Source organism: Aulostomus chinensis, chromosome 20 (genome assembly GCF_037954235.1).
Source record: "Aulostomus chinensis isolate RoL2024-O1b breed Wild chromosome 20, RoL_Achi_v1.0, whole genome shotgun sequence".
NCBI lineage: Eukaryota > Metazoa > Chordata > Actinopteri > Syngnathiformes > Aulostomidae > Aulostomus > Aulostomus chinensis.
The window spans coordinates 25,513,452-25,526,045 of NC_141339.1; the positions used below are offsets into that span (position 1 = coordinate 25,513,452).

A 12,594-nucleotide genomic window follows, 5' to 3' on the forward strand; every position below is an offset into this window, starting at 1 on the left:
TCCTGCAGTCGTTTGTTGCCTCCTACTTCATTGACGCCATTCCACTGACACCAAGCAAGAGGATGAATTTCAGAAATTATGCAGATGAAGAAAACTCAATGAAGTCTTTCTGGCTTTCAATATGAGATCAAATTTCAATGAAGCAAATGTACACTGAAACTTCGGAGATGTTTCTAATCGAATGTGTTCGTGTTTCCGGTGTCCGAGGAGCTTCAACGGGACGCTCGATCCAATCACCCCGAAGAGGGAATGAGGTGCATTTGCCTCATCAAACGTGGAGGATGGCGTCACTGACTGTCATGGGATGATTCCTGTTAAGGTCTGTAGGGGGTGGCAGAGCACCCATCGTCGCCCAGTCTGCCGTCATTTGCTGTGAAGAAGAAGAAGAAGCGGAAGTTGTTCAGTGCCCTTGCAACGATGAACAGACACGTATTTGTGAGTAAATCTGGTGTTTCATCTGCCATTAGAGTCACTGTTTGTCTTTCGGTCACATCGCCGCTCATCAGTACGAAGCGGAATTGTTAGCGGGCAACATGTAGCCTTTCTTGCCAGCGAACCTCAGGGGTCACAGCCCGACGGAGCGAGGAGCTAGCTTGCTCCGCTTTAGCTAGCTCCACTTTCGCCAGGTCCTGTTTAGCTAGCTCCACTTTAACCAGGTCCTCTTTAGCTAGCTCCACTTTAGCCAGGTCCTCTTTAGCTAGCTTCACTTTAGCCAGGTCCTCTTTAGCTAGCTTCACTTTAGCCAGGTCCTCTTTAGCTAGCTCCACTTTCGCCAGGTCCTGTTTAGCTAGCTCCACTTTAGCCAGGTCCTCTTTAGCTACCTCCACTTTAAACAGCTCCACTTTAGCTAGCTTATCATGGTGACCGTGTTCTAGCCTCCACACAGTCTCGTTTGTCTCTTAACCGTGACCTTGATGTGTCTCCCTGCCCACGGTTACTCTCGCGGCGGATGATGACTTCAGGCGCTCCAACGGGTGGCGCGGCGGGCTCTCTCCTGCTCTGCCCGGCGTCAGCTGGAGAACCAGGTCCCCAAGAACCAGAAGCTGTTCCAGGTAACCTCATTGTCAGCTGACCGTCACCTGAAATATGAGTTCAGCGAGCTTCTCTTCAGGTCATTACGTATTTGGTTGGGTCACGGGGTCAAGGTCTAGTCTGCCCGTGTTCTCGAGGAGTGTGTTTATCATCTTAGCATGTTCATGCTCACTCAAGGCCAGTGACATGTCATTTGATTTCACATTCCGGTGCAGGCAGGAAGTGTTATTAACCCATGCTGGCGCAACCAGCTCTCCTGTTGGTTCCACCTGGGTGTGTTTCCTCCAGCAGCGGTTCCACAGCGCTCACAGCTTCTCTGTGTCCTTCCTGTTTGTCACCTGCAGGAGGACAATGGCCTCCCGATTCATTTGAAAGGAGGCACCAGTGACAGTCTGCTGTACAGAACCACAATGGTCCTCACAGTCGTGGGTGAGTATCTACCACTGTTTGTTAGCTGCAGATGTTCCACACCACCAGGCGTCCCCACTGCAGTCAACATTGGATATCAAGAACATGTATCTCAAACACCCTGCCAGGTTCTCTTATCCTGTTGTCCTCAGAGACATTTCTGTCCTGTGTCAAAGTTTTAATGTCATGTGGACACAGGCTGTAAACATCACAGTGCGTTGGTGAAATTTGTTTTTCATGCCAGCTGACACCCCGCCATCACCTTTTCCATGTCTGTGTCTTCCTCTGTCACACGCAGGTTCATAGAACAGCCAGCTGTGTCGGTGCAATTGTCTTCACTGGCGTCTGTCAAACTTCATGATGTGTCTGACATCATGCTAACTACTCGCATATGTTTGTGTTTGTAGGAACCATGTATGTTGTGTACGAGCTGGTGAAGGCGTCGTTCCCTCAGAAGAAAGTCTAGCTCCGCCCCCTGTCCTCTTCAGTGTGCTTCATGTCCTCCAGGCAATCTGATACCGTCAAATCAAAGTGATTGTTTCTGCTTCATGGGATCAATATTCATTACTTCTTCTGTAAGGACTTGAGGATCAATAAAAAGCCTCTCATGACCTAAAGTTCCTGCAGTCGTTTGTTGCCTCCTACTTCATTGACGCCATTCCACTGACACCAAGCAAGAGGATGACCAGTTACCACTGGCATCTGGTCTCTAGTCACTGGCGTCTGGTCAGTGGCCATATTGTCGGGCTTCCGGTTGATGCCATCATGTTTCCAGTGGATGGCGTTTAGTCTCTGGTCACTTGAGGATGTAAATAAATATGAAAACGGAACATTCAGTGTGTGACCTCATGACTCCCGTGTGGGTCCCGACCAGCATTTTGGTCTTCATCAGGTTCTAAATCTGATGACTGATGATTTTACCATTTGCACTGTCTCTGGTTTTCTTGCTTGTCCCTGGATCAGTTTTCTACAGGTGTGGTGGTCTGCCTACTCAGACGCCTCACCAACATCTCACTCTGCCAAATACGATCAAAATCACCAGGTCCTAAGAAACTACCGATTTGTCAGTGCTGTTATTGACGTCGTCCTGCGGGTTCGTCTCAAATCACAATTTTGTGGTGCATTTTTGTTTTAAAAATGTTTCAGCTGTGCTAAATCCCACTTCTTGACACCATAGAGCCAAATAATACTGTTCTTGTTTCATCTCACAATATGAAACGGGAGCGTTTTTATTTTCACTCCTGCTCCCAGGTCATGTACAACCCAAACCAGGCCCTGCTTGGAGTAACTTTAGTGCTCCTGATGAAGTCAGAGCCACGTCAGGCTCAGGGTGAACTCATTTAAATACTGGGAGTCTGTTCCCAAAACTGGATATTTTTGAAATCTGAAGACTGAACTGAAACCCCAGGTCAGGTCACCCTGATAAAGCGATCCTAATCTCAATAGGTTCTTGTCTGGTTAAATAAAGGTTAAATAGAAAAATCTTAAAGTTCCCTTACCACCGCTCTTGAACTTCTAAGGACACGCCCCCATGTTCCTCCTCTGCAGCAGTAATTACTACAGCCACTAGGGGGTTTGGAGCGCTGAGCTGGGCTGTGTGTTGGGCCATGGTGCTTGGGGATGGGCTGTGGCCAGAGATGTGGGGGTGGGCTGTGGGTGTGGCCATGGTGTTTGTGGGTTCTTGATGTGAGTGTGTGTGTGTGTGTGTGTGTGTGTGGGGGGGGGGGCATGAAGTGTAGGGAGGGGCCTTTGCATGTGGATGTGGGAGCAGCCATGGGGCTGGGCTGTGTCCAAGGGGCGTGGGGGTAGGATGTGGGTGTAGCCGTGGCATTTGAAAATGGGCTGTGTGTGTGGCCATGGCGTATGGAAATGGACTGTGGGTGGGGCCATGGCGTATGGAAATGGACTGTGGGTGTGGCCATGGCGTATGGAAATGGACTGTGGGTGGGGCCATGGCGTATGGAAATGGACTGTGGGTGTGGCCATGGCGTATGGAAATGGACTGTGGGTGGGGCCATGGCGTATGGAAATGGACTGTGGGTGTGGCCATGGCGTATGGAAATGGACTGTGGGTGGGGCCATGGCGTATGGAAATGGACTGTGGGTGTGGCCATGGCGTATGGAAATAACCTGTGGGTGGGGCCATGGCGTATGGAAATGGGCTGTGTGTGTGGCCATGGCGTATGGAAATGGACTGTGGGTGGGGCCATGGCGTATGGAAATGGACTGTGGGTGTGGCCATGGCGTATGGAAATGGACTGTGGGTGGGGCCATGGCGTATGGAAATGGACTGTGGGTGGGGCCATGGCGTATGGAAATGGACTGTGGGTGGGGCCATGACATGCAGATGGACTGTGGGTGGGGCCATGGCATATGAAAATGGACTGTGGGTGGGGCCATGTCATGCGGATGGACTATGGGTGGGGCCATGGCTTATGGAAATGGACTGTGGGTGGGGCCATGACATTGATGGACTGTTGGTGGGGCCATGGCGTATGGAAATGGACTGTGGGTGGGGCCATGACATGCGGATGGACTGTGGATGGGGCCATGGCTTATGGAAATGGACTGTAGGTGGGGCCATGGCGTATGGAAATGGACTGTGGGTGGGGCCACGGCGTATGGAAATGGACTGTGGGTGGGGCCATGACATGAATGGACTGTGGGTGGGGCCATGGCGTATGGAAATGCACTGTGGGTGGGGCCATGACATTGATGGACTGTGGGTGGGGCCATGGCGTATGGAAATGCACTGTGGGTGGGGCCATGGCGTATGGAAATGGACTGTGGGTGGGGCCATGGCGTATGGAAATGGACTGTGGGTGGGGCCATGGCGTATGGAAATGGACTGTGGGTGGGGCCATGACATTGATGGACTGTGGGTGGGGCCATGGCGTATGGAAATGCACTGTGGGTGGGGCCATGGCGTATGGAAATGCACTGTGGGTGGGGCCATGGCGTATGGAAATGGACTGTGGGTGGGGCCATGGCGTATGGAAATGGACTGTGGGTGGGGCCATGGCTGGAGTGTTGAAGCTCACTTTGTGGGCCCATTGGTTTTAAATCCCAATCTTATTAAGATGATCAAACCATCTCAACCAGCCTGAATAATTCAGGATCTTCTGTCAACGGCCCCTCAAAAGTATAAATAAGCAGAGACCCCGGACCTTTGACCTCCTGTGTATTTGTGTAAATGTTGGCTGCTTGAAGAAGCTGTCACTACTGGAGGTCCTCTGAGGGTCGCTGGTGGGCTTCAGTCGGGATTGATGCATGATGGGAGGAGAGGTTCGAGTCTAATATTTTCCCTATGTTTCACTCAGTGAAGGGGGTCAGTTTCCGTCCTCCTTCAGGTCTTCCCGCAGATCTGAGAGGCGCAGGAGCTCATCAGCTCAAAGGAATGCAGCAGCGATGGAAAACTTCTCTCTCGGTTTCTCCGTGAGCTCCGGAGGCTCCTCGTCGCTGCTGTCGTCACAGCGGCTGGGCCGGGCCTGAGGGCCGCGAGTGCAGCCCCCTCTTTAAGAAGCGGCCCCGTACCCAAGTTTCCCACTGGATGAGGCGCTCGACCGGGAGCAAAGCACAACAGAGCTTCGTTACTTCTACCCAGGACCAAGTCCCTCCGTCCGTCCTCAGCCGGGCTCCACACCAGAGCTTTACACGCCTTCGTTAGAATTGTGACGACTGAGAGACATCCCGCAGCCTCCGCAGGTCAGTCCCGCACCGCTTTAGTCATCAGTGAGCTCAGAGTCACCTCTCGGCGGCTACATTACACTTAACTGGTTATTAACTGATCTGAAAACTTACCTTCCTCATTAGAACCAGTGTCTTTTTTGTGAAATGACTTTTCACCATTGCGGGGTTGATTTTGGCTTCATGGCCTGGATTCTGGAGGATCTGGATCCTCCAGAATCCAAGACGGGATTCAGCTGGGATCGACATGAGAAAGCTCAGGTGTCCCACTGTGACCCCGAGCGCTTGAACTAGTCTCTATCCCTGCAGCTTCATTCATGTCCTGCTGATCCAGAGGAGCCATGAAGATCAGGTTGTCCCTGGCGGCCGCGGCCCTTCTGGCGCTGTTGCTGTCCTCGTCCCGGGCCCAGGACCCAGGTAGAGCCCCCCCCCCCCCTTCTTCTTCCTCCGTCCTCTATCCCACTCATTGATCTCATCTGACTCTCTTGTCTTTCCTCTGGTTCTGGCTGGTTAATTCTGAATAAAAATGTCACTCAGGCACAGAACGTGTTTGTGAATAATTGATTTCTGTGATTGATTATTTTCCTTTCAGACAATCGAACATCTGATTGATTTGATTTCTTCACAATGAGCAGTAACTGTTAAAGTCGTTTAGAAAAGGAAGTTAAACGTGCCGACGCTGGTCTCCTACGTTCCTGCATAATTTCCCCTTAGACGGATCTGCGATTCCGTCCACGTCCAACAGGGGGCGCCGTCTATCACATCTCGGTACCATCTCCCCAGATTCATAAGGAAAAAAAAAAAGACAAGGTAGACGGCCATCCGGCCAAGTTTCCTCCCTCCATCCTCTCTGTTAATGGAATGGAAAGACAAAATATGAGTTTCACATGATTTTCCAGAGTTTGAAGGAGGAAATCTGCTCACCGCCACTGGATGTTTCAAACTAAAACACTCATTATAGCCTTCTGACCTCCTGTGACCCCTTTAACATCCCAGCCGGCCGTTGCCGCCCTCCAGAGGTCAGGACGGTTTAACGAGGTTGAATATGTTCTGCATCTGGAATGTTTGACATGTTAAGGCCTGAGGAGACGAGGAAGCTCCCCCACACGCGCACTTCCGTCTTCACAGTCACACTTGAAGGGAAAATTACAAAATAAAAGCCTGACATGAGACCGATACTTCCTGCCGAGTATGAAGTGGCGTCCGAGGTCAAGTTCATTTTGTTTTTGTCCACTTGGAAAGCAAAGCAGCTCCTCGCTACCCGTCATAGATTGACCAGGTTGGTGGCTCGTCCGCTTCGCCGTCCTCGAACCTTCCGGTCAAGTTGTGACCAGGTCGTCTGAACCTGTGTCTTGACTTCACGACAATATTTTGCTATGATATTCTTCACTTGCTCACTAACACATCAACGGTTGGCAGTGGCGTGCATGTCCTTCAGGTTTGTTGAGGGTCCATTACAAGACGTTCGCTGTCAAAAAATGAGTTGGGAGAAAAAGCATTGACGCTGAAGTTGAAAGAATGAATTAGAAAATGTCATGTAAACGTGCAGTTTGCTGCTGAGTCTTGTGGGCGGGGCTTATGGAGACACACCTCTGATACATCTCTATTGGCCAGCGTTAGTGGGAGTGACAGCTCATCTCAAGACTGGCCAATACGGACTCGTGTTTCAGTCCAAGTCCCGCCGACAAGAATCACAAGTTTAAACCATTTGGGATTCGAAAGGAAAAAAGAAACATCTTTTTGATTTTGACATGGACACTTTTCCCCTCCGGTCCTTTGTGACGTGCCGACTTGTAACAGTCGAGTCTCAAAGTGACTTGTAGAGGATTCAAGTCTCAGGATGAAGTTTCATTTAAGTCTCAACGAGACAAGGACTTGGTACCATTTTATTATCTGTTTACTTTTGTTTGATAACTCTGCTTCATCGGGTGAACTGTTAACAACAGGAACTTTCATGATGAGTTGGAGTCATTTCCACCGTTGTCCTAACTAGTTTAGTTAGTTTAGTTAAGACCGGAGATCAAAGACATGTGAGTGTTAGCTAGGTGGTCGCATAGGCGCCGGTTTCCATGCCAACCTGAAGAATATCATTTTAAAATATTCCAATAAAAGCAGTCTCTGGTGTACATGGACACTTTTTGTCCGTTGTTCTAAGTTGTTGTCAACAACTTTTCATGTACACATGCATGGTGTTCATGTGTCACGTCACGCTGGAGGTTCCTAAATGACTCAGAAGCTCAAAGGCTTCCGGGTGTTTGAAACATTTAAGAACCTGCGAGAATTTCAAGAGCCTGAGCAGAGAAAAGACACGCCTCTCTGAAGGGGGCGTGTCTTTTAGGAGGTTTGCAATGGAGACGATGACAGTGATCAATCAGATCTTCGTCCATTGTATAATCAAGAATGGAGACACTGATCAGGGTTGCGTGCTTGTGGTCAATTCAGCTCGTTGGGTTGGATTGAGGTCATGGACGGTGGACTGGATGTCAGCTGGTCCATGTCATCATCTGTCAATGGGGCGGGAACCTCCCAACAGGCCAGTGACATCAGCGGCGGTGTTCAATGTTTTACTTTTAAAGTGTGTGATGAAGTCTGGGCATTTAAATGAAATATTTTAGAATGTTCCAGATGTAGCTGGTCATGTGACCAACAGAAGCAAACCTGAATGGGCAGAGAACGTGTCATGAGATCCTCCCTGATGATCCGGTCCAGGTCCTTTAGATATCAGTCACAACCGTTTTATGGTGATTCTGGGATTGTTTTTCTATTTTCCCATTTGTTCAATGTTACTTCCTGGTTTCAACCATTCTGAACTGTATTTAAAATTGACTTATTGAGTTTTGTAAAACATCAACGAGGCATTGAACGGATCTTCCCGCCCTCTTGTTGTTTCCTTGTTATTGTTTTTCTGGCTGAACTTATATTTGACCTTTATTGACCTTCAAACCATTAAGTGGTTGGTTTTGTCTCCACAGTCCAGCCTCCATCCGATTTGAAGTTTAAGATTTTAAATGAGAAAACAGTGCAGATGCTGTGGAGCCGGCCGGCGTCCAGGATACAAGGCTACAGGATCCACGTGACCTCGGACACAGGTGGGTGTCGTTAACGTGGCGAGTTCTGTCCTGCTGAGCAGCGGCGTTACGAGAGCCATAAACTCCCCGAGACTTCACAACACTCTCCACAATTATCTGGAGATTTTGCAGACACACGTTCGCCTCCTGGATCTCCAATGATAAAACCACGAAGAATAGCATGATGGTCTCGCCACCACACCCTCATCAGACACACATGATCCCGTTTGGGTGAAATGTTTATGTGTTCATCTGCATATTTAGCAAAGAACAAAAAAACCGCATCAGGTTAAAGTTTTGAACCAAAACTAGGTTGAAGTCTGCATCATTCATTTTCATGTGGGATGGTGGCATAATGATTGGCACTGCTGCATCACAGCAGGTAGGTCCCAGGTTTGCATCCTGGCCGTCCTGGGTTGGCTCTCTCTGGAGTTCTCATGTCCTCCCCATGTCTGAAGGGGTTTGCTCCAGCTCCCTGTTGCTGCTCCTGACCAAGGTGCTGGCAGGCGTTGCTCCGAAGAGGACAAACTTTGCCGTACAGGACATGTGACAGAGATTTATTCCTCTCGTAAATTAAACTCTTCCACCAGCGTTTCTGAAAGCTGTCAATCATCTTTCAGGAGCCTCTGAATATTTGCTGCTTCGATCGTGAAAACCTAAAGATGCCAGAAGATCAAAGCCTCCACTGTCATGTCAAAGTTCTCTCCGATGTAGTTACTTTGATGAGCCACTTAAAAACAAAAGAGTGATTTTCCATCATGTCTGAGAAAAGGCTTCCCTTCACTTGATGGTTTCCCAGCATTTGTGTTACTGCTGACCTGCGGTTGAGGGCGCTACCACTGCATGGCCATGGTCCAAAAACATGTGAAGAAGAAGCTCCAGAAACCAAAGGAGGCAGCAGACGGACGGATGCTGTGGTTCTCCAGGGGGCCCGTGGAGTTGCACCAGACCCCCTCAGGAGTACTGGTTCTGTTGATGACACAGTCTAAAAAAAGAAGAAGATCAAGCTGTTCAAGGTTTGATCTTCATTCTGATATATTCAGTTTTTCATCATTCATTCATTCATTCATCGTCTTCCGCTCATTCCTTACTAGTAAGAGTCACGGGGGGCTGGAGCCTATCCCAGCATCTATGGGCGAGAGGCAGGGTTCACCCTGGACAGGTCCCCAGTCCATCACAGGGCCAACACACAGAGACGAACAACCATTCACACTCACAGTCACACCTACGGTCAATTTAGAGAATCAATCAGCCTCGTCCCCAAATTGATGTCTTTGGACTGTGGGAGGAAGCTGGAGTACCAGAGAGAACCCACGCAGACACGGGGAGAACATGGAGACTCACACAGAAAGACCCCGCGCCCGAGCCGGGACTCGAACCCCGGAACCCTCTTGCTGTGAGGCCACAGTGCTGACCACTGCACCACCGTGCAGCCCCTGTTTTTCATAATTACAAAAAAAAACAAAAAACATTCTGAGGGTTCTGAAAGATGATTAAAAATGTTCAGGGAAGCTGGAGGAGAAAAGTTAAAAAGTGTTTAGATCAGATGGAGAGAAACAACCTTTACCCCCCAACACGTCTGCCGTTAGCGCTCGCTGACAGGAGTAACGTGAGCTAATATCCTGGGGGGCAGGAAAACAGAGGACGTAGACCTGAAGAACCCATTCAGACATTCACTGTTCGCGTTCCACTGCTTTGGTTGGTTAGAGTCACAATGTACAACAATTTCAATGGTGCCATTCAGTCTTCATGCTAAGCTAGGCTAACCTGTTGAACAGCTGATTTTTGATATTCTTCTTCTTCTTCTAACGTCAAGGCTCATTGGAGAGACTTGAATCTGAGTCCTTGATGAGTCTCCAGAGTGAAAGCCGACTGTGGAAAGTTTTCATTAAACTCAATCAGAGTTGTTTTGAGTTTACGAGTCTTCCAGTCCTCGGGTCAGCGTCGGATCAGGCTGCCCTGAACAAATGAAGTCATGCTAATAGTTTCCTAATGGCTTCCCTCTGACTCATGTTCTGCAGGAGAACCAGCACGAGAACTCAGCCTGCCGCCGTCTGCCACTAAGACCTCCATCTCAGACCTCAGACCAGATGTGGATTACTCCATCACCATAACGGCTTTTGCCGGCTCACTCCAAAGTCTGCCTGTCTCTGGCCAGATCACAAGTGAGTTTGTGCAAGTCCAGCCCCCCCCCCCCCCTTATTACAGACCAGGCACCCCCTTTATTCCTCAAGTCCACCCCTCTTTTTTAAACTAGTCCAGGTTCCCCTTTATTCATCGAGTCCAGGCCCCCCCTTTATTACACTAGTCCAGCCCCCCACCCACTTATTCCTCTAGTCCAGGCTCCCCCTTTATTTCTCAAATCCATGCCCCCCCCCCTTTATTACACTACTCCAGGTCCCCCCTTTATTGCACTAGTCCAGCCCCCCCCCCCCCCCGTGTATTGCACTAGTCCAGGTCCCTCCCCCCATTATTGCACTAGTCCGGGTCCTGCTCTTTTGTATTCCAATTCCCCCTTCACTCCTCAAGTCCAGCCCCCCCCCCCTTATTACACTAGACCAGGCCCCCCCTTTATTCCTTAAGTCCAGGTCCCCCCTTTATTCCTCTTTTCCAGGTCCCCCCCGCTATTGCATTAGTCCAGGTCCAGCTCAGTAGTACTCAAATCAAGCCGCCCCCCCTTATTCCTCTAGTCAAGGTCTCCCCCTTAGAAGACTTTTACAGGTTCCCCCTTAATACACTAGTCCAGGTTCCCTCCTTAGTATGCCCCCCCCCCCCTGCATCCCTCTAGTCATGGTCCTCCTCCTGTCAGCCTGTTCCAGGTCGCCACCTGTTTCTTTTGTGCAAGTCATCCCCTCTATCTCTCTGGTCCAGGTTCTCCCTGTAGAACAGGACTAGGTAACACTCTGCTGTCCAGAAAATTTTGTGTGTTGTTGTTGTCATTGCATCAGCAGAACAGAGCTTATAACATAATTGGTTTTGGTTTCAGTCGAGTCAGGCGGTGGTTCAAGAGGAGGCTCCAGAAAGCCCGACCCAGATTCTGTCAGTAAGTCTCTTCATGTACCGTAGAGCCAGACGTCATCGGTATGAGGGAATAAACATGTCTGATCAGTACATCTGTTCACTAAATGTACTGCCGTCATAATGTACCTGAAATATCGAAGTTAAAGTATCTCCTAATGTAATGGTCTGTTGTGCTGACATCGATCCGGCTCAAGGATCACGTCCTGCTCAGATAGGCCTTGCTGGCTTGCTGTCACGTAACACGCCATGGCGTGGCGTCACACCGAGCCTCTGCCCTGAGGCTGAAACAATTACAGCTGCTGATTTAACTCGTGATGACGCACACTCATCTCATGTTTTTAGAAGATAAAAACTGTCAAACTGGTTATTATTTTTTGTGAACACACCAGCAAATAAAAAAACATGAATATTCTATTAATGAACCCTTTCTCATGTTTCCCAGAATGCTCAGCAAGTGCCGTTGCAGATGTGGTTTTCCTGGTGGATGGCTCTTGGAGCATTGGCAGGTCAAACTTTAAATTCATCCGCAACTTCATCTCGGCGACAGCTGGAGCCTTTCACATTGGTCAGGAGAAGGCCCGTGTGGGTGTGGTCCAGTACAGCAGCGACACACGCACTGAGTTTTGGCTCAGGGACCACCTGACCCGCCCGGCACTGCTGCAGGCAATCGGTACACTGCCGTACAAAGGCGGGGCCACCATGACAGGTATGTACATCTGTATGAGAGTAAACTATGTCATCAATAAAATCAAATTGAACAAATTCAAATAGAAACCAGGATTTTTTTCAACTATTTCTATTTTTGCATCAGAATATCTTACCTGGTGATTGATACAAGTATGTGTACCTGCCTCACCTCAGGTCCAGCTCACCTTGTCTCATCTTTATATGAGATGTCTGCCCGTCTCATTGCTTGCAGGGGCTGCCCTTGACTACGTCCTGAAGAACTCATTCAGTGAGGCAGCCGGAGCCAGGCCGGGTTTCCCCAGAGTGCTAGTGATCCTCACAGATAGTAAATCCGAGGATCCAGTGGAGCGTTATGCCAGGCTGCTAAGGAGCAGGGGGGTTGAGATCTTTGTCCTCGGTATGTTGCCATGACACCCTGTTTACCCTTTCTATCTGCATGTAATGTCTCCAACTGTCCGTGGCAGCCTCTGATGAAGTCATAACCTGGAAAAGCTACATTCTGACATCATTAACAGGGAGACACAGCAGGTTTTAAGTATGTCAGCGCTACCCTCAGTAAAAATATTCCTGTGAAAGTCCCATCTCTGGGTTCAGACTTCAGTTTGAGATCTTTTGAACAAATGCGTATGCTCTCGTGTTCATAACTCTTTTAGATGCAGTTTCTTGAAGCCCCACCACCTAAAAAGCCCAG

At 49.3% G+C, this 12,594-nt stretch overlaps 2 protein-coding genes across 8 annotated transcripts in view; both read left to right on the forward strand.

Annotated features, from left to right (window-relative positions):
- The first annotated feature begins 309 nt into the window (after positions 1 to 309).
- Positions 310 to 2,057, forward strand: LOC147243477 (cytochrome c oxidase subunit 7A2, mitochondrial-like). Its single transcript, XM_086189114.1, has 4 exons — positions 310 to 435; positions 963 to 1,052; positions 1,377 to 1,461; positions 1,848 to 2,057. The coding sequence occupies exons 1-4, from the start codon at positions 418 to 420 to the stop codon at positions 1,904 to 1,906; spliced, it is 252 nt and encodes an 83-aa protein (XP_086045240.1). The 5' UTR covers positions 310 to 417; the 3' UTR covers positions 1,907 to 2,057.
- Positions 2,058 to 5,001: 2,944 nt separating this feature from the next.
- Positions 5,002 to 12,594, forward strand: part of LOC147243478 (collagen alpha-1(XII) chain-like) — an 86,784-nt gene continuing 79,191 nt past the window's right edge. For all 7 annotated transcript variants that reach the window (XM_086188604.1, XM_086188606.1, XM_086188605.1 and 4 more), the window contains exons 1-7: positions 5,002 to 5,145; positions 5,437 to 5,544; positions 8,100 to 8,216; positions 10,217 to 10,360; positions 11,182 to 11,238; positions 11,659 to 11,922; positions 12,136 to 12,300. In XM_086188604.1, the coding sequence (XP_086044730.1) occupies positions 5,469 to 5,544; positions 8,100 to 8,216; positions 10,217 to 10,360; positions 11,182 to 11,238; positions 11,659 to 11,922; positions 12,136 to 12,300 (823 nt within the window). In that variant the 5' untranslated portion in view covers positions 5,002 to 5,145; positions 5,437 to 5,468. The remainder of the gene's footprint in view (positions 5,146 to 5,436; positions 5,545 to 8,099; positions 8,217 to 10,216; positions 10,361 to 11,181; positions 11,239 to 11,658; positions 11,923 to 12,135; positions 12,301 to 12,594) is intronic.

What these genes read in the sequence shown, in the direction of transcription:
- LOC147243477 (XM_086189114.1), top strand. An exon ending in AGAACCAGAAGCTGTTCCAG is followed by an intron (nt 1,053 to 1,376) that starts GTAACCTCATTG and finishes TGTCACCTGCAG; the next exon opens with GAGGACAATGGCCTCCCGAT. An exon ending in AATGGTCCTCACAGTCGTGG is followed by an intron (nt 1,462 to 1,847) that starts GTGAGTATCTAC and finishes TTGTGTTTGTAG; the next exon opens with GAACCATGTATGTTGTGTAC.